Genomic DNA, 24,380 nt, shown 5'->3' with positions numbered 1-24,380 from the left:
AAAATAATACCTTTCAATACCAGTGCTGCTTCACTGAAAAGTGTGCTGAAAAGTTTAACTTTTCAGCACTGGTATCGAAAAGTAACATTTTTCAATATTTTTTTGTTTTACATTGGACATAAAATTCCATTCAAAGGGAGTTTTTCGGAATTGCAAAAAATGTTGTATGGAACTCGTTGCAAAACTTGATTTTTTCAGCACTCATCATATTTATCCAACTCGGTTAACCTTGTTATATAATTGTACGACTCGTGCTGAAAAAATCTACTTTTTGCAACTTGTCAAGGCAACTTCTATTTCGAGTGCCAAAAGTTTTTTTTCAATTCTGCTCGTTTCAAGGGGTTTTTCATGTTTATTTAAAACAGCACAAAATCTAAAATTTAAACAAATTTGGAAGAATCTGGTCAAATTGTAAAGGAAAATATATTTTTAGCGTGTAAATATTTTAGCTAAACAATTAAATTTAGATGTTGAAACAAGGATATAAATTGACTTCAAGTCAGCACAAAAACCAATCGTTGGCTATGATTCAGCCACCCCTATCTGCCTCCTAACACGATCTGTCTCGATCGAGCTTGCGAAGAGATCTCAGTCACTCAACCAAGTAGGTAGTCGCGTTCTATACAAATCACCATTTGACCTACCAATACCGATCTTCTGCCTGTAGCTTTTGTTCGAATAATCGTTGAACACCAAGCCACCATCATGCCTATTCGAGACTCTTCATCTTCAGTTGACTTTTGTCCTCTGAACCCCCCACACACACGGCTTCGGCCACAGCCCTGAAGGCGTCCTCTGGGGCGACCCTCTGAAAAGTCGAGATCTTGTGAAATTCGTGCAGTGATGGCCGACCAACTTCCCAGCGTAATCCCGCGCGTCGACGTCGTCTACCTGACGTACAACGCGAAACGGGCGCAGCCGTCGATCTCGATGGACACCGTTTGCACGGTCAGTTTATACGAGCTGAAGAAGCACCGGCACGCGAAACGCTCAGAGAAGCACCAGATGAGCGCGGAAGCGTACCGGCATTACCGATGGGTGAGTTTGAGTTGTTATAGCTTGAAGTTGTTATGTGACCATTGCTTTCCATCAGTACAACTGCGTGTTGACGGGGATGCTCCGGATCGAGGACGGGCCGCAGCTGCTGCAGACGTTCCACTGGTACATCGAGACGGCCACGGTGGACGCGTTCCGCGTTGATGGGACGGTGTGCGAGGCCGTTTCGTTGATCATCGGGCCGGAGGTGGAGCACTGGTACTGTGCCAGGGTGGGCGGCCTCGGCGGTCGGAGTTCGCACGGAAGCCGCGTTCGGTTGCGCTGCGCCAAGTGGGAGGACACGTTTGGGGCGCAGGCCAAGGCCAGGATTTCGGACTGTTTGGTGGAGCCGACGATGGTAGCGACGACAATGAGAAAGTCATGCAAAAGGCTTTCACTGGGCACGATCTGCGAGCAGCAGGAAGATCAATAGCGGCGGTTGTGATTGTGTGGGTGTGTGTGATTATATTTATTTTTATTCAACATTTTTTTCTGTTCTTCAAGACATTGTAACATTGTTTAGTTTATGTTGCACAAAAACACCTTCTCTGCCCTTCTTTTCTGTGTTGGTTTTTTTTTTATAGAAGTTTTTCATATACAGCAGTGATTGTTTTTTAAACAACAAAATAAAGCTTCCTCTCTTTTTTTATTTTTCACCGTAAAATTCACTTTGTGATCTTTGTAAGAAAAAAAAAACAAGAAATAAAATAATACTTTTTTATGCGAAAGAAAACGTAACTCAAACGAATAAATATGACGAGCGCGTGTTTTTTTTTATTAAACAAGTTATTCCTAGAGAATGAGATTTGTCATGATGAGTTATGCATTGTAGAAGAAAAAACACAGCATTCGTAATTGGTTTAAAAAGACAAATTGTGCTAAAAAGTAAGTGGGACTGGCATTGTTCTAATCATACAAATTTAATAAACTAACCGTGCCTCATTGAGTTTGTGAGGAGTTTTGCAGATTTGGATAACACTTTCATATATATTTTTTGTATCTTACTGTGTACTGTTTTGTTCCTATTTTAAATTGAAATAGTGACGTCACTGCACTGATAACGACAATTATTGGCTCCTCCCTCCCTCTCTCTTTGTTTCTCAAACATCGATGATGATAACGCTGAGGTATTTCTTTGGGATTTTTCTTCTTCTTCCACTTTGTTCCGGGTGATGATTTCACGCTACCCTCGAAGCATTTTAAGCGACGGGCGAATCCGTGGACATCTCCTCGTCAACGGTGATGTAAAGACCCTCCTCCTCGTAGGTCGAGTCGTGCTTGGCCAGAATTCTGAGCAGCGGGCGCAACTTCAGCCACCACTGCTGCTTGGGGATGCGTTGCCTGGAAGAAAAAAGAGTTTTCAACTTAGACGTGATTCTCTACAAAAAGTTAAAAGTGCAATTCTCCCAAGACATGTTTGTTTGAATTGATCATAAATTCGTCCATACAATTTTGGGAACAGTTCATTTGTCGTAATTTCTCGACTCACGATGGAGATTCTCGTCATAGTCCAGACTTGATTATCTTAAGGCCTCGGAAAAAATCATTTCGGATAATCGAATCAAGAAAATGTTTTTTCTTATTGTTGATTGAAGAGCTTAGGTATGACCCCTTAACTACGCTTAAGTGATTAAAACATTTTTAATCCAAATTTTCCGCCAAAATGGTTGTGACGGAATATTTAAAAAAATGCATTAATCAACTATTCAAAATTGACTAAAATGGAGTCGCAGAACTCGAATTTGATATTTTAAACAAGAAAAAGAAAAAAAAAAACGAAAAAAAATGATAATCGAACCATAAAAAAATCAAAAGCAAAAGACATTTCCATAATTCAACACTCTCAAAAAAAAAAAAAAAATACAAAATAAATCAAAAACGTTAAAATTTCATTTTCCATTTCAAAATTCATAAAAAAAATGTTTTGCTTAAATGGCAAAATTGAAAAATCTAAATTAAAAAAATTTCAGTTATTAAAAAAAATAAAAATAAAAAAACAGATGAATTCAAAAACATATAAGTTATGGGACATGGGACCATCCATAAACCACGTGGACACTTTAGGGGGGGGGGGGGGGGGGTATGGCGATTGTCCACGATCCATACAAAAAAGTTTTTTTTGTATGGATAATGGTCCACGAGGAGGGGGGGGGAGGGAAGGGGGGTAAAATATTCCCAAAAAAGTGTCCACGTGGTTTATGGATAGTCCCCATCCAAAATGTTAAAATGTTAGATTTTTTTAAATGTCAAAAACTTTCATATTTGAAATAAAAATAAATCCAAAATTATCACATAAAAAATTCCCAAATTTTGTTAATTTTGACCATTTAACAAAATATAAACTCAAAAAAAATCAAGAAGGATTTTTTAATTTTTTTATGCTAAATCTTAAAAAAAGTTTTGTTAGAAAAAAAAAGAAAATAAAAAAAATCTGGAGCAGCACGAGAAAAGGGCGAATAAACATTTTGATAACTGGAACTATTTTGCCAATTTCGAGCCAACAGGTAACATTTCACAAAACTTGAAATGTTAAACAAAAGCTACTTTTCAACACTGCGCGGTTTGTTAAAAAGTGATCTGTTGGCTGAGAATTTGCCAATCAGTTCTGGCTGTCAAAATGCTTATGCGCCCTTTTCAAATATTGCTCAAGATTGTGAGAATTCCGAAAAAAAAATATTTTAAATATTCAAGAAAATATTTTTCTAGGCCTAATTTTTTCAAGATTCCAAAATTTTCAGACTTGAAAAATTTCTCATTTTTTTAAACTAAAAAAACTTTTTCATTTTATTAATAAAAAAAACATTTTTTTTTAGATAAAAACCATAAATATTGAGAATTTAGACTATTTAAAAAAAACTAAATTTTTAAGTTTTTTTTTTCATTTTTTTCCTAATCTCAAATATTTAAATAAAATTAAAATCTATAAAGGTAAAAATAGAAATTCGCAAAAATTTAAGCATTTCAAATATCTTAAACTTAACAAAACAAAAATAAAGAAAAACTTATACATCTATTTTTTCAATTTAAAAAAAAAAACTGTTGGAATGTTTAAATGTTAGTACTTTTGTATTTTTGAAAACAAGTTCAAAAAATGCAAGCCATTGTTTTAATATTTGAATAAAGAAAATGTTTTAAAATGGTTAAATGTTTGAAAAAAAAAAAAAGTTTTGCATCTGCCCAGTTGTTTTGCAGTTGTTTTGCAATTATTAGGTTTCAAAATATTTTTTCGAAATATGGTACAACGGAATTCCATAAAAATGTTAATATTTTAAATAGATCCCAAACATGCTCAATGTGAAAACAGGAAAATGCTTTGCAAAGTGTTTTAGTTGATTATTAAAACTATTGGAGATATTTTTATTCGAATGATCGACAAAAATCACGCGAGTTTCACTCTTCGACATTGAAAATCGGACGAAAAGTCGCTGAGCTACCAAAACTTGCTCGATTTTCTTTCAGAAATTGTATTTATCTCAGCAACAATTGGTAAATATCTTTTAATTTTCGTAAGTTTTTTTTTTTAAATTTGTATTACTCTTGCTAGTGCCTTAGTTAAAGAAATAATTGTTCCAAAATGGATTATGATGCAGCATACAACTGAAAGAAACTTCAAAACTCTGTTATGCACTTCAAAATAACTCATTGTGTCTTGACTATTCACTAATAAAACCGAATTTAAATTGAAAAATAATAACTTTAAGCAAATTTGAATAAAATTGATTGTTTTTACTCGAAACAACATTTTATTATCACGTGGCTATAATTTTAAAATTGGGCTCGCTATCAAAATTTGTATTTAGAACATTTTGATCGCAAAATTGATTTTACAAAAAAAAGTTTCCTAAAAATCATGTTTTTCCGAAAAATTGGCAACACTGCCAAATGATTTTTGACCAATTTATGTCAAAGCCCAAAAAAAAATGCATTTTTTGTCATCTAAACATATTAAAAAACGAGAATTTTCTAAAATGGTTATTTGGCGCATTTTTTTAAGTGTTGAAAGATGAATTTAAAAAAATATTACTGATTTTTTAAAAATGATTCTGTTTTTTTTTTCTGATGAAGTAAATGTTTCCCTGTTCCTGAGGGAAACACTCACGAAGAGTATCGGAACCGGCATTTATAAAGCGGGTTCAGTGACAGTTTATTAATCAACTTAAGGTTAACATGTTAAGGTTAATGTTAACATTTCATAGGTTGCCTTCTTAAGGTGTCTTGATAAGGTCCAGTTTGTGACTATACACTACCTTCCCTTTACTAAGCGAGAGTTCTTTTATTACGTAACGCAAAAAACGGACTTTTAGACCCCCTCCCCCCCTCGTATAAAAATATCCATACAATATTTTTTAATTTTTGTATGGAGCGTAACGGCATCCGACCCTCCCCCCTCCTCCCCCTCAACTGCGTTACGTAATAAAAGAACGCTCCCTATGCAATCGAATCCAGAAAAGAGAAAGTTGTGTTGGTCCAAGCCGGGATTTGAACCCCGATCTACTGCTTATAAGGCGGAAGCGTTACCACTGGGCTACGTGGCTCGGTCCAAACCAATATCTACAACTTTGCCCAAGACAATAAATCGATCATAAAATCCACTCTCAAGAAACAGACTGTTGAATATTTTAATAGCCTTAAAACAGCTGCCAAAATTGTATGAATAGTTATTTGTTCGGACGAACTGATGATGCAAAATGTCTTATTTGGTCATAGGAATAGTATATACAAAGTTTCATCTAAATAAAAAAAAAGTCACTAACTCAAAGTTGGTGTCCGCGATCAGGTCCTTGAGCGGCGAGAACTTGTACTGCCGGCGGACGAGTCCCAGCAGGCAGGCGCTTTCCGGCGTCTTGGCGCAGATCGACCCGTCCGCTTGCGTGTTGGCCTTCAGCTGCTCGACCAGCCACTCGACGCACTTGGCCGCCATCTTGGTGCCCATGTTACGATCGAACGGAGTCGGCGAACCGCCTTGCTGCATATGGCCGAGCACGTTCATGCGGGTCGAGAACAGACCTCGGCCCTCCTCCGAGTACAGACGGTAGATGAACTCGGTGTTGTAGTTGTCCGAGGCCTTCTCGTTGCGCAAGATCAACCCACGCTGGACGCCGTCGCTCATCTTGGACGCCATGTGGTACACGTCCTCCTGCAGATTCTTGATGGAGAACTTCTCCTCGTAGATGTACGCCGCGTCGGCACCACCGGCCAAACCGGACAACGTGGCCAAATAGCCACAATAGCCGCCCATGGTTTCAATAACGAACACGCGCCGTTTGGTTCCCTGGGCCGACTGACGGATGCGATCGCAAATCTCCGTAATCTCGTTCAAACCAGTGTCCGCACCCAGAGAAAACTCCGTGCCGGGGACGTTGTTCGAAATGGTCGACGGAACAACCACCAGCGGAATACAAAACTCCTTAAAGTTGTCCCGCTGATCGGTCAGCTGACCCGCAGCATGGTACGCCTCAAACCCTCCGATGATCAACAGAGCTTGAATCTTAAACTCCTTCAAACGAGCGGCAATCTCCTTAAACTTGCCCTCCGGCAGCGTACGCTTCGTTCCCAGGAAAGCACCACCCTGACCAACCCATCCAGTCACGTCCGACCACTCCATCTTCTTGATGTTGCCCGAAATCAAGCCCTCGATACCGTCGTGGATGCCCATCACGGTGTCCCCGCGGTAAATGCAGTTACGCACAAACGACCGAACGGCGGCGTTCATTCCGCAAGCCGGCGCTCCGATGTGCATCACGGCCATATTGTAACCACCAACGCCGCGCCCGTCCTTGTCCAGCGAGCTCTTCGGCGGCTTCAGCCGGGTCAACATCTTGTACGTCTCCAAGTTGCGCGCGAACGAGCGGCCACGCAGCTGCACCGCCAGCTCCCAGTTGCGATCGGCCATCGCCTGGGCCACGGCCTTGGTCCGCTGGACGCACTCCATCAGCGGGACGCGCACCGCCTGGTTGCCGTCCAGCGAGACGACGCACGGTTCCGTGTTGTCGTCGGCCTCCATCAGGGCCAGCACGGCCTCGGCACCCATGCGGCAGCCCTGGAAAACAATGGGTCGTCATTAGTATTATGTATTATGGGATCTTCGTAGTAATTATTCTCAGAGTTCCGTTCCAATATTTTTTTTAATGTCACTCATTGATGGAAATCTAAAATCAACTAATTTGTCCAAAATGAAAAAAGTCAATAAAAACATAATAAATAAATTTTAAGAATTTTTAGAATTTTTTTAATTTTTAGAACTTTTAGAATTTTTAGAATTTCTAAAATGTTTAGATCGTTCGATCAATTTTTTAGAATCCTTGGAATTATTAAAAATTTTAGAATTTTAAGAAGTTTTAGAAATAAAAAAAAATCTTTTAAAATTTTTTAACATTTAAGAATTTTTAGAATTTTTAATTTTTTTTAGAAATTTTAGAATTTTTAAAAAATTCTAGAATTTTTAACAATTTTTTAGAATTTTTAAAATTTTTAGATTTTTTAAAACAATTAGAATTTTTAAAACTTTTAAAATTGTTCGAATTTTTAAAATCCTTAGAATTTTTGCAATTTCTCGAATTTTTAAAATGTTAAGAATTTAAAAAATTTCAGAATTTTTAGAATTTTTAAAAATTCTAAACTTTTTAGGATTTTTAAAATTGTTAAAATTTTAAGAATCCTTAAAATTTTGGCAATTTTTCGAATTTTTATAATTTTTATGATTTTTTAATTTTTGAAGACTTTTGGAATTATTAAAATTTGTAAATTTTTAAAAGTTTTAGAATTTTTTGATTTTTTAAATGTTTTAGATCTTTTAGAATTTTTAATTTTTTGGAATTTTTTAAACCGAATTTTTATTTTTTTTTTAATTTTGAGAATTTTTAGAATGCTTAGAATGTTTAGAATTTTTGGCATTTAATATTTTTTAAAATTTTTAGAAACTTAAGAATTTTTAAAATTTTTAGATCTCTTAGAATTTTAAGACATCTAAGCATTTGAATTTTCTTAGAATTTTTGAAATTTTAGAAAATTTTAATTTTTATGATAATTTTTGAAATTTTAGAATTTTTAGTTTTTTTAATTTTAGAATTTTTTTAATTATTAGAATTAAAAAAAAATAGATTTGTTTAAGAATTTTTAAAGTTTTAGAATTTGGATTTTTTTTAATTTTTAAAATTTTTAGGATTTTTTAACATTTTTAGAATTTTGAGCATATTTAGAATGTTTAGAATTCGTAGCATTTTAAGATTTTTTTTCCATTTTTAGAAGCTTTAGAGTTTTTAAAATTTTTAGATCTTTTAGAATTTTCAGAAATTTAAGCATTTAAATATTTTTTAGAAAATTGGAATTTCTAAGAAATTTTTAAATTTTTTAAGATTTTTTGAATTTTAAATATCTTTAAAATTTCATGAATGTAAAAACTTTTAAAAATTTTAAGATTTTTAGAATCTTTAGAATGTTTAAAAATTTTACGAATGCTTGGTATTTTAAGATTTTTTTTATTTTTAGAAGCTTTAAGATACTTAAAATTTTAGAATTTTTATAATTTTTAGAATTTCTAAAATTTTAGATCTATTGGAATTTTTAGAATGCTTTGCATTAAAAAAAAATAGATCTTTTAATTTTTTTTTTAATTTTTCAAAAAATTAGAAGTTTTAGAATTTTTAAAACAATCAGAATTTTTAGAGCTTTTAAAATTGTTAGAATTTTTAGAACCCTTAGAATTGTCACTAATTTTCAAATTTTTAAAATGTTTAGAATATATTTTTTTTTTTAATTTTTAATAATTAAAAAAAATAGAATTTTATAAATTTTTAGAATTTTTAAAATTGTTCGAATTATTAGAATCCTTAAAATTTTGTCAATTTTTCGAATTTTTTAAATTTTTAGATTTTTTTTGAAGATTTTTAGAATCATTAAAATTTGTACATTTTTTGGAATTTTCAGAATCCTTGGATTTTTTTTTATTTTTAGAAGTTTTAGAATTTTTAAAATTTTTGGAAGTTTTAGAATTTTTAAATGGTTTACTGCCCATGTTCGCATAAATGTCCCATATGTAAAAACAGCAAGCTGAGAAAAACGCATTTGAAGTTTGTCCCATACGTAAGGCTACGTGTTAAAGTTTTCGCGAAAAAACTGAATTTCCTTCTGATTTCTAGAACAAAGTACTGGATGTTATAGGCTCTTTTGAAAGAGCACACGATTTTGAACCAAACTGCATCAAAAACTCGAAATCGATGAAAATGCATATGGGACATTTATGCGATCAGGGGCAGTTTAGATCTTTTAAAATTTTTATAATTTTTAATTTTTTTGAAATTTTCAAAACTTTTAGAATTTTTATTTTTTTTTCAGAATTTTTAGAATTTAGAAAATATTTAGAATGTTTAGAATTTTCGGATTTTTTTTAATTTTAAGAAGCTTTAGATTTTTTAAATTTTTTAGATCTTTTAGAATTTTTAGAAATCGTATCCGAACTAATTCAAAAAGATAAGAAAAAAGTTGTGGTCTGCTCAGCAACCACCTTGACCTAGTATGATGGATTCTAGAAAAACTTATTTTTTTAAACAGAATTACGTTAAAAAAAAGGCTGAAATAAGTATAACACTATTTTGAATTTACTTTAATTTCTTTTTTTTTTTCTAAATATTATATTTCTTCTGAACATTTAAAGACTAAAAGCTCAAACAAACTCGAAAACGTAATCTTCGTTCATGGAAAAAAATGATATTCGTACTACAGCCCATGTCGTGCATTCCACTTTTTCATAAAAAAATGAAGTTTTTGAAATTTTAAAATTTTATATAATTGCGTTAAACTTTTCGCAGTTGGCCTGGCCGCTTTAACGTTTATGATGTTTCAATGAAATTTAATGCAATGGAGCACTGCAAATGTTAATAATGACAAGTAGATGCTAGGCGGCATTCTCCAGGATGCCCTCGAAAGACTGACTGCGATAGGGTTAGATTAGATTAGGTTAGATTAGATTTGTAAATTTTATAGAATTTTTTTTCTCTAATTTTAGAATTTTTTAAACTTTTAGAATTTTTAGAACTTTTAATTTTTTTAGAATTTTTAATTTTTTTAGAATTTTAAAATGTTTAGAATTTTGAGAAATTTTTATTTTTTTCAAATTTTGGCTGGAGTTTTGAAATTTAGTATTAATCTTATTTTTTTAAAATTTGAAGAATTTGTATAAACCCCCCCAACTCACCAGCACGCGATCAAACGCACTCGGGTTGCCTCCGCGCTGCACGTGACCCAGCACCGTGATGCGGGTGTCCTGTTGGAGCTTGTCCACCACCACCTGCTTGACCTTCTCGGCCGTGATGGGTTGGCCTTCGCGATCGATAGCGCCCTCCGACACGATGATGATGTTCAACCGCTGACCGGCTGACCGTTCCTGTTTTTTTTGTGAGAGTTTTTTTTTTGATAACGGCCAATCGGGGAGAGGGTGAAAAAAAAGTTAGATTAGCTATCGCCGTGGTTAATCGCGAGATTACGAGGGCAGTGTTGTTTGTGGGTTAGTAGGAGCATTTTAAAGGCTTGCTCTTTCGAGAAGCTTAAAATCGTAAAGCGATTTGCTGCTTGTTAGTAGCGGAAAGTAATGATAAGAAAGTTGTAGGAAAATTTTGAAAAGAACAAAACCTTGGGAAAAGTGTGTAAAAAAGCGCGCTAGAGGCAACATGATAAATGCGAATTTTGTGAATAATTTTGAAAACACTTTTTTGTATTGCTAAACCCACGCCGAAACTAATCTACTAAATGGACGAACACATTAAACATGGTGAATTTTGGACTCATAAAAAACTATATTTTTACGATATTCATGGAGTGTGCACCATGCAACATGATTTAGATGCAAACGACACTCTTGCTGGCAATGTACGATTTGGTCTAATTATGCGTGAAAGTGTTCTTGTTGATGAATGTACAATAGGTTTAATTTGTACAAGCTTGGTGGTTTTTATAACATATATTTATAACATATTAAAAAGTATACTTAAAAGAGTTGTTATTTTTTTATTATTTTATTAAACCAAAAAGCATGTACAAACTTTCTAAACAGTTTCGTGCTGGATGCAATAATTTGTGAAAAAACTATTTTTTTTTGTTGTCCTGTATCAAAACTTACGCAATTGAGTCTTACTTTGTTTTACTTGTTCCTTTGAACAACGCTACTAGTGTTAGACTTGTAACTTCCCAAAACTGTTTTAAGTATGAGTTATCCAAGGTTTGACCCGATTAACCCTTAAGTGCATTTTTTAAAGAAATGAACCAATATGTTTTAACACCTTTTTGAACCAAAAATTTAGTATCGAGCTTCCCGAATTAACCAACTTTCCTTTTGGGGTTTGTGGAGCCAGGGCAAATTTTAAACCAAATAGTGAGATAACCAATTAAAAACAATACTTAAAGAAATATAAAAGGAAGCACCCGAACGGGAGATTCGGGATGGGAAGCCACTGCGCCCTTTATGCGTACCTGGAGGATTTTCTTACACAACTTGTCGGGCCAATTGTGCGGGACGGGATCTTCCGGAATGAACACATAGTCCGCCTCACTAGCTAAAGAGGCCATTATGGCCAAGTAACTACAAGTGGATAGAAAACAACAACGACAAAATGGTTGAACGGGTGATGAGCGAATAATGATGGCAGCGGTATAATAATAATAAATATGGACGAGACGGGGGTGGGGATTCAATGGAGGAGATATATTTGCTTACGAACTACCTTAATTTGTTAAAACACTTTTGAGAACTTTCGGAAACTTGTAACATGTGGGACTTTTAGTTAGCACCGGAAACAGTTTCGAACACGAATCCATTTTCACTGTGTTAAGGCACTTCACGAAAAATACTAAATTTAATGTGACGACCTGTGAGAAATGTTTTCCATGGAGTTGTGTATCTGTTGGATTAAACGTCGATAAGATTTACAAAAAGGAAAGCTAGCTTTGTTATACATTACAACCAGTTGTACTAGAACAAATCGTATATGAAAGATCCAAGGCTTACGGCAGTTTAGGGATCATTTGGAATCAAGCATAGTTTTCAGCAATTCTATTTTGAGTAAATTCTCTACATTGTCAACAATCGATATTTTGAATTGGGGTCACTCCAGGTCAACTTTTAATTCTTTTGCTTGTAACATTCCAACTATTACACCAAAAGACATTCTTCTAGTTGCATTTTATAGAAAATTGTCCAAGGAATTCATTAAAATAAAATGTGAACCCTCAAATACTTTCCAATATTGTTTCTTTGCAGTGTATGGTTTAAAACGTTATTTTCACCCAATCCTTAATTATTATATTTTTTTATTTGATCACCATCGTGTTCCCCGGACAATTTTACATAAGAATCAATGCATATCGCATACTAAACCAAACCATTGCCGAGAAACACCCCTTTAAAAATAAAAACTCTGAATTTCCTATACAAAACTGGTTGCGCCATGTGCATTGAATTGCTTACCCCTGAAAGTAGGCTTTGTGCTATTTTTTGTATAGGAAATTCAGAGATTTTTATTTTTAAAGGGAACCTGATTGTATGAAAACAAAATTGAAAATCTAAAAACCCAAGTTATAAAATAACTGTAATTGACAAAAAATGTGTGTTCGCTCATTCAAATGTTACAAAAAAAATACGTATTGGTTCCTAATCATTCAGATTTTTTAAATTATGGCCCAAGTTTGCTTCATTAGCACAAGAACTATTTTTTATTGTATTTCACGTTTTATCTTTAACTTCAATTCATTCTTATTTAATTTTTTTTCGAAATTTCAAAATCAAGCCAAACATTTCAAAGGTTCTGAAAAACTAATTTGTACTTTTTAATTGTTTCGCACTGTTAAAAACCATCAAATTATTTTTATTAGAAACAAAACGGAAAATTTCACAAAAGTTTATTTTTTTACGTATAAAATTGTATTGATAAATTAATGCTAATTAAGCCGTTTCCTGCAACAAGTTGCCATGTGACCAAAATTAAAAAAAAATAGGAAATTTACTCAGCTTTTCAAAAATATTTATTTGATTGGTAATTTTGTTCGTAGCTTAAATTAAACATTAAAAATAAAATCAGATTTATCATAATTTCCATTCAAAACATTTTTTTTTTTAAATAAAGCACCTTAAAAATAATGTTCACTATCATAAGCAGTGCTGTTACCAACCCACTGTACACAAAAATAAAACAACAATTTTAGACCTCTGCCGCCTGTCTTGGTGAGCTAGGAAACTCACGACTGTGCCTGTTGGTTATGTCACGGTTTTGCGATTCGGTGAATGGAGATAAAAAATTCGTGTCACCGTCGGCGATTTTTGCGTCATGACTTTTGACATTTTCAGCACTGATCATGGCGACATAAACTTTGAAAAATATTTGCAACGGCCTTAGTCAAAAAAAAAAAAAAAAAAAACATTTGGTTCATAAAAAATATGAAGAAAATCTGTGTCGGCGTTTATTTATTAGTAGGGTATTTGTCCCTATTTTGGGCCTACTAAGCAGAGCACACTTTTAATTTGGTGTATTCTCAAATGCTGCTATTGGCAGCCTAGTTTGTTTTACATGAATAAGTTGTTTTTTTAATGCTTGAGCTGGTACATTATCAACATTTTGATAATAATACCTTATATCGCTGTAAAAGCACGAAAAACTAAAACACTTTTTGCCCCTATTTTGGGGATATTGCTCCTAGCATACGACCTTCTTTGTGCATATTTTCGGCCTACCTTCTGATTGGTTGAAATCTCGAAGCACGTGGCGAACTTTTTTGACGTACGGTTCAGCCCCAGCTCGTACAGTACAGCCGCACAAATTCGGTCGACAAATATGCTAAATCATTGTGATGTTTTAAGCCACAAATAAACATTAGAATTAACTTGGACATGATTTATATCATTCTTTACGAGTTTTAAACATAATAAAACATTTGTTGCGTAGCCAAACAACAAGCCCGTAATATGCAAGAAAGACTGTAACTTGTGAAAAGCGCACACACACTGTCACAATTTGTAGAAGTGTCAAATGGACTGAAAATAGAGCCATTCTCTTCGAGAGACTTTAATCAGTTATTATATTGATTTGGTGGCAGTTTAGTGATTGTTTTTGCAACGGGATTGTGCAACCCACCAATAAAAACATATTGCCGGTGGTTGGAGATTCGGGGGACGGCTCTCATTCGTGTGCTGAGCGATGAACGCCTTGACGCTGAGTGCCAAGAAGCGGTACACTGAAACTTTCATCACTTTTGCTTACACTGAAATAAAAAAAAGTACCAAATTCCTAAATTCTAGGAATTTTGGCTCCTTTCCTTATTTAGTAATTGGGTTTTTTTGGATTACTTAATAAGAAAAGGAGGCAAAATTCCTAGAATTTAGGAATTTGGTACTTTTTTTTTATTTCAGTGTAAGCAAAAGTGATGAAAATTTTGGGCCTAGTGGGCAAGTTGCAATTTGCTAAGAAAAATGTGTAGAGTGATATATTTATTGCATTATTTCTAATTTAAGTGGAAAAAGTAAATTATTCTTGCCCACCAAAATGAAGATAATGACAAATCATTCTCAAGTGGCAGATCCCTGCCAGATTTGGTGAAATGCTAAATTTCGTAGAATTAAGTTTGGTAGACCCAAAATAGGTACTAGGCCGAAAATAGGGACAAGTAATTTTAATTTAATGTCTAAAATAGCCTTAAATAGGTTAAAAAGTGAAAGGAACCTTAAATTTAAAGTAAGTTGCTATAAAAGAATTGAGTGAAATTAATTTGAAAATTGCATAAAATATTATAAAATCATTCAAGAGATAGAAAATAATTTTTCAGACAAGTATGTTGGGATTCCTGATTTCTTGAAAAAAATTGCATATTCGGAAGACTTTTTCCCGACTTGAGTGGCCACCCTAAAAATGCCAAAAAATTAAAAAAATAGTATTTTTTTAAGAATAATGATTTCTCGCAAAAATAAAAATGTCTGCTACAAAATATACAAAAGATTTGAAAAAAAGTAATGTTTCTGTCCTTAACCTTCTTACACTAGACAAAACAAACCCTTTTTTTTCCTTACTCCGATCACGAGACTGCCATCAAGCCGTTGTTTGCTCAATCAAACCCTAAGCGACATCAACACATTTCACTCTCAAGCTCAGCTACAAACACCAATCGCTTCGAAAGTCCTTGCATAATTCGTCTGTTGTGGTGGTTTGGTCTGGCGATTTGAATGTTTGCAAATATATAAATCACAGATGAAATGGTCGGCGATGGCGATAAGAACGTGGAGGTCGAGATAAGCTGCACTGTAAAATGGTGTGTGAAAGTGACACACATGTGCTAGACGGGAAAAAAGCTACAGAACAAGGAAGAAAACAAACATCAACAACACGCTGTTCAAATAAAATGCACACACTGATAGCGGATGAAAGTGATATCGCGAATGCGCTCTTGATTGGCACTAAGTAGCTTGAGACTGTCTCACGCCCGCAGAAATCTGCCAAATTTTGGCCTCTCTTGTTCGGTTTGCAACCGAAGACGCCCGAGAGAGCGAAACTGTTTCGCGAATGAGCACAAAAGAGAACGCGCAAAAAGGTAACGAATCGCTATTTTGACGGAGAGAGATTTTTGCAGATTTCGCGTGCACGGAAAGAGCAGAACGAAAAATAAATCGTAATAAGCGAGTAGAAAGGCGTGTCGTGAGCGTGCGCGTGTGTGTGTTGGGTTGATGCATGGAAAAGATGGTGGATAGAGAATTCTTGCCTGTGACAATTGCTCGCAGAGCCGTTCGGGCCAATCTGGTTTGGGTGGATCTTCGGGAACGAAAATGTAATCGGCCTCAGCGCACAGACCGGCCACTACAGCTAGGTAACTGTGAGAGATTTTGGTTTTTAAGGTGGGTTTGAAATGAAATGTTTTTTGTTTGTTTAATTTTGATCATTATCGAATTTTGAGTTTAGTCTAGCTTGGGTTCTCTTCTAGACCGGATTCGTCATGACGAAAGTTGCTTTAGACACAGTTGACGGATTTCGCGAACATGAAGGTGGTGTGTGGCAAACATCTAGTCTCAGATTTACAACACAAAAGGAGAGAAATAATAATACAAGTAAAATAGTACAAGAGTTTGTGATAGCAAGAGTAGAATGACATGTTTTTTTTTCGGGGTAGATCAACAATTAAGTAGTGAAGAAACGTGAGTGAAGGGTAGAACACAACTTCAGGGGTAACATTCGCTGTTAGACCTCTCGAGGGTAGTTTTTTTTTAAATGACAAACATCTTTTGAGAAGTGGAGTGCGGAAGGGGGACTCTTGCCTGTTCTAGTTTGGAGCAAATCTTCGCCTCCCAGTCGTGGGGAGGAGGCGATTCTGGAATGAAAACATAGTCAGCTTCGGAAATGACACCAGCAACCACTGCAAGATATCTAAACGAGACGAGATTGTTACAATTGGTCACTTTTTTGGGGGGCCTACTTCTAACCACGTTGCTGGGTTGGTGTCTTGACTATATGACTATGTTGCTACTCGCGGAATTTTGCTTCGTGCACGATTCGACTTCAAAATATTCGCGGCTAGTCTAACCGTATATCTCTAAACAAGTCAACTCACCCACAATGTCTGCCCATGACCTCCATGATAAACGTACGCTGATGCGAGTACGCCGTACTGACGATGGCATCGATGGCCTCGATGATCCGGTGCAGGGCCGAATCCGTTCCGATGGTCATGTCCGTACCGCAGAAATCGTTATCAATCGAACCGACCATACCGGCAATGTGCAGCGCCTTGTACTTGAGTCGCTGCTCCTGGGTGATCTTGCCCTCCTTCAGCAGCTCGTCCAACAGGCTGGACCACTCCTGCCGGAACAGGTTCGCACCGGTCAGCGAACCGTCACCACCGATCACGACCAAGTTGGTGATGCCACGGCTGACCAGGTTGAGGGCGGCCTGCAGACGACCCTTACGCTCCCGGAAATCGGTACAACGAGCGGAACCGATCACGGTACCGCCCCGGTGGATAATACTGGACACCGAGGACCAACCGGCCTCGATGATGTTCTCGCCGCCGTCCACCATGCCCTGGTAACCCTCGCGGATGAAGTAGACCTGTGGGGGTTTGGGAGACAAGAGGAAATTAACTTTAGTTTGAGATTTTTTTTCTTGAAAGAATTTTTTTGTGAAATTTATCAAAACATATTTATGAGAAACCTCTTCTCACAGCATCGCACCTCGGGAAGCATCAGGAACGTAAGCTGATTCCAAATCATTTATTCCAGAAATTTACAATTAAATATAATGACAAGGAATTCAATAGAATTCCACTCTGTCGATTGAAGCATGTTCAAAGAGCCCCATGATAGATTGGGATGATAGACCTTGTCGAAACTGAAGCGTCTTAAAATTTTTAGAATTCTTAAAAATTCTTAAAATTCTTAAAATTCTTAAAATTCTGAAAAATCTTAAAAATTATAAAATTCATAAAATTCCTAAAATTCTTAAAACTTTTATAAATCTTAAAATTCTTAAAATTCTAAAATTTTTGAAAATTCTCAGAATTCTTAAAAATTTTAAAATTCTTAAAATTCTTAAAATTCTTAAAATTCTTAAAATTCTTAAAATTCTTAAAATTCTTAAAATTCTTAAAATTCTTAAAATTCTTAAAATTCTTAAAATTCTTAAAATTCTTAAAATTCTTAAAATTCTTAAAATTCTTAAAATTCTTAAAATTCTTAAAATTCTTAAAATTCTTAAAATTCTTAAAATTCTTAAAATTCTTAAAATTCTTGAAATTCTTAAAATTCTTAAAATTCTTAAAATTCTTAAAATTCTTAAAATTCTTAAAATTCTTAAAATTCTTAAAATTCTTAAAATTCTTAAAATTCTTAAAATTCTTAAAATTCTTAAAATTCTTAAAATTCTTAAAATTCTTAAAATTCTTAAAATTCTTAAAATTCTTAAAATTCTTAAATTTTTTAAAATTCTTAAAATTCTTAAAATTCTTAAAATTCTAAAAATTCTTAAAATTCTTAAAATTCTTAAAATTCTTAAAATTCTTAAAATTCTTAAAATTCTTAAAATTCTTAAAATTCTTTAAATTCTTAAAATTCTTAAAATTCTTAAAATTCTTAAAATTCTTAAAATTCTTAAAATTCTTAAAATTCTTAAAATTCTTAAAATTCTTAAAATTCTTAAAATTCTTAAAATTCTTAAAATTCTTAAAATTCTTAAAATTCTTAAAATTCTTAAAATTCTTAAAATTCTTAAAATTCTTAAAATTCTTAAAATTCTTAAAATTCTTAAAATTCTTAAAATTCTTAAAATTCTTAAAATTCTTAAAATTCTTAAAATTCTTAAAATTCTTAAAATTCCGAAAAATCTTAAAAATTATAAAATTCTTAAAATTCCTAAAATTCTTAAAACTTTTATAAATCTTAAAATTTTTAAAATTCTAAAAATTTTGAAAATTCTCAAAATTCTTAAAATTTTTAAAATTCTTAAAATTCTTAAAATTCTTAAAATTCTTAAAATTCTTAAAATTCTTAAAATTCTTAAAATTCTTAAAATTCTTAAAATTCTTAAAATTCTTAAAATTCTTAAAATTCTTAAAATTCTTAAAATTCTTAAGATTCTTAAAATTCTTAAAATTCTTAAAATTCTTAAAATTCTTAAAATTCTTAAAATTCTTAAAATTCTTAAAATTCTTAAAATTCTTAAAATTCTTAAAATTCTTAAAATTCTTAAAATTCTTAAAATTCTTAAAATTCTTAAAATTCTTAAAATTCTTAAAATTCTTAAAATTCTTAAAATTCTTAAAATTCTTAAAATTCTTAAAATTCTTAAAATTCTTAAAATTCTTAAAATTCTTAAAATTCTTAAAATTCTTAAAATTCTTAAAATTCTTAAAATTCTTAAAATTCTTAAAATTCTTAAAATTCTTAAAATTCTTAAAATTCTTAAAATTCTTAAAATTCTTAAAATTCTTAAAATTCTTAAAATTCCTAAAATTCTTAAAATTCTTAAAATTCTTAAAATTCTTAAAATTCTTAAAATTCTTAAAATTCTTAAAATTCTTAAAATTCTTAAAATTATTAAAATTTTTAAAATTCTTAAAATTCTTAAAATTCTTAAAATTCTTAAAATTCTTAAAAATATTTAAATTTTTCAAATTTGAAAAAAAAAATATTCCTGAATTTTTTAAAATTCTTAAAAATTTTAAAATTCTTTAATTTTTAAAATTTATTTGCTGCTGATTGGCTTGAACATCCATTAAAATTTTGAAGTTTTTCGAAAAAAAAATAATTTGAGAATGTTTGTACCAGCCTTAGAAAACAAAAATTCTGATAAATAAATGCAACGGCCTTATTATATATTTTATACGATCAAAAAAAAAAAAAAATTTGAGTTGAAACTATGGACAATTTTCCCGGAGCAAAAATGAACAATTTTTTCTCTTTCAAAAACCATTCTATATGGGTCATTCCAGGTCAACTGAGTACACTTTTGGACTCGACCTTCACCGATTTGGACCAAACTTGGAGGGAACGTTTATCTATCGATAGTTAACAGAAATCCCAAGTTTGGTGCTGATTGGACCATCCCTCTATTTTTGGCACCGCCCTCTTTTTTGGCGATTTTCTAAAAAACTTTTTTTCTTTTAATCATAACTTTGCAACTATTTGAGCAAAAGACTTTCTACAGGTTGCATTTTATAGAAAATTGTCCAAGGAATTCGATAAAAATAAAATTTTAACCCTTAGATGCCCACTAATATTATATTTTAACGTTTTAAGTATAAAAATTCAGTTTTGACCAATTGATTATATTTTTATTTTTTTTATTTTATCACCATCGTGTTCCCCGGACAATTTTACATAAAAATCAATGTAGACTTCAAACTAAAATGAACTATTGACGAGATACAGCGATTTTATTGAAAAAAGTTTGATTTTGCGCAGCACTCGGAAGTTCACGGTGTACTTTTCAACAAAAAGGAATGAATCTCGCATAATTCGGTTTTTATATGTGAGAAACTTATTTCGGATTTGAATTCATAGTACAGAGTGCAGTGCAAAATCAAACTTTTTTCAGTAAAATCGCTGTATCTCGCCAATAGTTCATTTTAGTTTGAAGTCTATATTGATTATTATGTAAAATTGTCCGGGGAACACGATGGCGATAAAATAAAAAAAATAAAAATATAATCAATTGGTCAAAACTGAATTTTTATACTTAAAACGTTAAAATATAATATTAGTGGGCATCTAAGGGTTAATATTTTATTTTTATCGAATTCCTTGGACAATTTTCTATAAAATGCAACCTGTAGAAAGTCTTTTGCTCAAATAGTTGCAAAGTTATGATTAAAAGAAAAAAAAGTTTTTTAGTAAATCGCCAAAAAAGAGGGCGGTGCCAAAAATAGAGGGATGGTCCAATCAGCACCAAACTTGGGATTTCTGTTAACTATCGATAGATAAACGTTCCCTCCAAGTTTGGTCCAAATCGGTGAAGGTCGAGTCCAAAAGTGTACTCAGTTGACCTGGAATGACCCATATATAAAATTTAACTTTCGGAAAGCTCGTTCCTTTTTTTTAATACATCGTTTTCATGGTTCTATATTTAAATGTTAATTTAAGTGAGAAACAAGAAAATTTCTGTTGTTTTACATGTGTCTTTGTGTGCATTGCTGATAAAAATAAAAGCTGATAATATTTTATATGAGATTTGAGACCTTTTCAAATGTGATAGCTGGGACAATAGCCTTTAAAACAGGCTGTAATATTTTTTTTTGGTTAAAAAATATAAACAATCCCGTTCATTCATTCATTCATTGAAAATTACACATTTTCAGAGGTAAAATTATACATTTTTTCTGACATAAAAGATGTACTCCTTCGCAGATGTAATATTACCATGATTTTTTTTTGCTGTGTAGGTTTAAAAAAACCTTAAAAAAAAATTAAGTAACTTATTAATTGTAATTGTAATTTTGATTTGGCAACGATATTATGTTAGTTATTCAATTAAAAAATTGATAAAAAATTTAAATTTATCTCAATTCAATTCCCACCACTTTTTAAATTGGCCAAAATAATTGCTCCTTGGCGAAGTATCCCCCAAGTAACGGGTGTGCCATCATCGTTCCGTAATTGCTTCATGACCTTTCTTCGTACTTTAGCGAAGATCTCGTGCCGCGTCCGAAGTCACAAGGGACGCTTCCCAAAAAAAAAAGTATGAGAAAACGATTTTTTTGGTTCTTTTTCGATTGTCTGCCGGCGGGTGTCGGGGCCTGTTGACCGTTCCACATGCCACCAAGGTCAAACCATTTATCAGCGTCGGATACCCGATTTCGTGATGAAACAATTGACATGATTATTTTTTGGTGGTGGGAATGATTATGGTTTTATTGGGATGACATTCAAATTGTTTCGAAAAAAATTGAAATTCTAAATCATCTTCATGGAATCCTTACAAAGGACTCAACAAGCAGTCCTTGCAATTAGTACGCATGGCATGCTACACCCACCCAACAACGCCTACTACATGACAGATGTCCTTTCAGTGAAAGTGATGCGAGAGAGAGATAGAGAGAGCTATGCTCGTCTATGAATTAAAATAACCCAATCGTTGTCGTACAGCAAACCTTGGCCACTAGGCCTTAATGTGTGTCTCTATCACGACCATCGACTTGGCCTACTTGGACAGTACGACAAAAATTCGAAACTCTCGGAACGCGTGCTTCGCCCCAACACAAAAAATGTTAAGGGGAAGGATATTTTTAGACGCGACAGACAACCTAGACGAGGAAGTGGTGTGTGGCTTCTTACCTTACATCCGACGTAAATGCCCATCCGGACAACGGCGCGGACGGCCGCGTTCATGCCCTGGGAATCGCCTCCGCTGGTGAACACGGCAATTCCCTTGCCCTTGTGTGCACCATGTTGGATGAACCGTTGCACCGGAGCCGAAGACATTCTTCTGCAAAGTTTGGAACGAAAATATTTTTTTCTCTTTTAACTCTTTGATTGAGGTCACTTTTTGGTGCACTAAAATATCACTGAAATTATCAGAAAACTTTCACTTTCACTTAGGAACCACCCTGGTCCTTCCGTTCGTGACCAGGACCTGTCGAGGAGTGTAATTTTCCTTTTGCACTGATGCCGTAACCAGCGACTACTAATCAATGCTTCTAAGCTAAGCCACTCTCGCGCCTCGACTAAACACGCCGCACTTAATAAAATCCACTACTCACACTAAACTCTTATTACCTTCAAAGGTTCTCACTAGAGTACGATTAAAATTTGTCCAGCGAAAAAATCTGGCTGCTTTCGGAATCAAACGGAGAGACAATCTGGAGCTGGCCCGCGAACACAACCGACTGTGCAGACTTTTTTCGACTAAAGGTTACCGAGAATGACATCTCAAGGTGACTTTATATCAAGCTTCCCAACCAAATGGCACCCCGTGAGTGGCGAACTTAGAGGAGAAACCATTAATTAAATTTTAAATTAAAATTTTCTCATGAAAATCGCATTTTTCTCCTGAAAAAACTCCCCCAAAAATTGTTCAATAATTTTCTTCAAACTTTAAAAATGAACCAAACGTCACTTTCCATACAAAAATTCCCCACATTTCATCAAAACCAATTTTTAAAATTCTTCCCCGCACCCGCGTCAAACCGCACTCGTGTCAAACTCGCTGGGCACTCGCGAGAGTACCGTTTGCGCGTCGAAGAAAAACTGTCAGCGCGAAGCTTTTCCGCGAAAGCTTTCTCTCGCCCAACTGTTTACCCCCTCTCTCACCCAGCTCTCTCGCCGCCAGGCTTGCCACAAATACAGATTTTTCAGCACAGGCCCGAAACACAAACGAATTTTTTTCTACAGTTAAAATAAATTTGAGCAGTTTTTGTTAAATTGGCCAAAAAGATAAACATTGTTAGCATCTTTTGGCATGTTCAGTTTTTGGTAAGAATATTATTCTTTAAAGTTATACTTGATTGAGTGTTTGGTATGTGCCAAAAAAATCTGTATTTGTGGCAAGCCTGCTCACCGCTACCGCCGCCACCGACTAGAAACAGATGTTTGGTCCTTTATGTAAACAAATTTGCGTTTGATTTGAGAGAGAGAGCGGAGGGTGGAGAGCATAATGCGGTTGCCATGGTGATAAGACTGAAAGTTTAGAAAAATTTAACGATTTTTTATGCAAAAAGCAACAATGACGAAATGTTGCGTTAAAAGTTGACTTAATTGATGACTAACTATTTCAAAGGAGTGACATCATGCTTTAAGCTGCGGATGGGGGAGGAAGAAAGGCAAGAAAAAGAGTTGTGAGACCGGCGTCGCGGTTTGTGAGAGGAAATTGTAGAGGGAGAGAAAGGGTGAGCATAAAGCTTGGGAGAAAGACCGCGCGTGCATAAAATCACGTGCTCGACGCGGAATGGTTTGTTAACCCTTGGCTGGTTTTTAATTTATCAATCTTCCAGATTTTTTGACTGTTTAAATTTATTGAAATTAAGTTTTGAATTTATTAAACAAAAATTACTTAAAAGTGGAATAACTAATAAATAACTTGAATATGCTGAAAAAACATGAATTTCTTCGATTGTTTCTAGTTTTTTTTTTTGTCGAGTTTACAGTCATGCGATTATGCAGTATGCAACGTTTAAACAAGATTCTCCAAATAAAGGGTTAAACACAAAAAGAAGCCCCAATCATTTACAGGTTACAATTTCATCATCTTTGTTTAACATTTTTTGTTTCCGCTTTCTGGGCCAACCAGACATGCATTTGAACGAACTGTACTTGCACTTCCCGTTCTTATATGCACATCTAGGAGGCACAGAACATGGTGTTTTTACCACCTTACGAGAACGCGTGCCGAACTCTTAGCGGCTCTTTGAAAAATTGTACATGTTTTTTTAAATGATCACTTATATTTTGAGCTAGGCCAGTTCTTTTCACGAACTGGTGTAGCGCTGAAGCTCAATCTGAGATCTTCAACAAACAATAAAATATTAAATTAAAACTCACCTTAAACAACAATGAAATGGATAGATTTGCTAGTAAAGCGCACGATTGGTTGTTTCCTAATATGGAAATCCCACAGCACAGGTTCAAAAGGCCAAAGACTATGCAAAAAACGGGTTTCCATAAAAATGGTCCTCAAACATCCGAATTTCTTAACTTAGCTCACTTGGCAGCTATTCCGGATATTTTATAAATGTTCCACACACGGATAACTGATGAATTTTCCACTGTACGGTTCAATTAAGCCTCATTTTCCACATTTTTTCACTGCACAAAATTGAAACCAGAAAAAAAATTGACATTTGCACGTACAGCCAAAGTTCTGACACAGTGCCCGTGCGCGTACTTTGATTAA

General features: G+C 33.9%; 2 protein-coding genes across 4 annotated transcripts; one reads left to right on the top strand and one right to left on the bottom strand.

The window, feature by feature from the left end:
- Positions 1–671: 671 nt before the first annotated feature.
- Positions 672–1,734, top strand: LOC120429769 (uncharacterized). Its single transcript, XM_039594826.2, has 2 exons — positions 672–1,038; positions 1,094–1,734. Exons 1-2 carry the CDS (start codon positions 844–846, stop codon positions 1,466–1,468), a joined length of 570 nt encoding a protein of 189 aa, XP_039450760.1. The 5' UTR covers positions 672–843; the 3' UTR covers positions 1,469–1,734.
- Positions 1,623–22,427, bottom strand: LOC120429768 (ATP-dependent 6-phosphofructokinase). 3 transcript variants are annotated; one of them, XM_039594823.2, is made up of 7 exons: positions 22,268–22,427; positions 21,827–21,977; positions 16,612–17,108; positions 16,319–16,427; positions 10,229–10,417; positions 5,790–7,075; positions 1,623–2,376 (listed from the first exon to the last, which is right to left on the bottom strand). In XM_039594823.2, exons 2-7 carry the CDS (start codon positions 21,971–21,973, stop codon positions 2,235–2,237), a joined length of 2,370 nt encoding a protein of 789 aa, XP_039450757.1. In that variant the 5' UTR covers positions 21,974–21,977; positions 22,268–22,427; the 3' UTR covers positions 1,623–2,234. The 3 variants fall into 3 exon arrangements, with proteins under 3 accessions (XP_039450757.1, XP_039450756.1, XP_039450758.1); XM_039594822.2 differs by lacking the exon at positions 16,319–16,427 and adding an exon at positions 15,769–15,877; XM_039594824.2 differs by lacking the exon at positions 16,319–16,427 and adding an exon at positions 11,500–11,608.
- Positions 22,428–24,380: the final 1,953 nt, after the last annotated feature.

The sequence above is a fragment of the Culex pipiens genome, chromosome 3, assembly GCF_016801865.2.
Source record: "Culex pipiens pallens isolate TS chromosome 3, TS_CPP_V2, whole genome shotgun sequence".
In the NCBI taxonomy this organism is placed as follows: Eukaryota; Metazoa; Arthropoda; class Insecta; order Diptera; family Culicidae; genus Culex; species Culex pipiens.
Note: the sequence above shows the minus strand (reverse complement) of the source record. Positions and strands in the feature narration are given on the sequence as shown.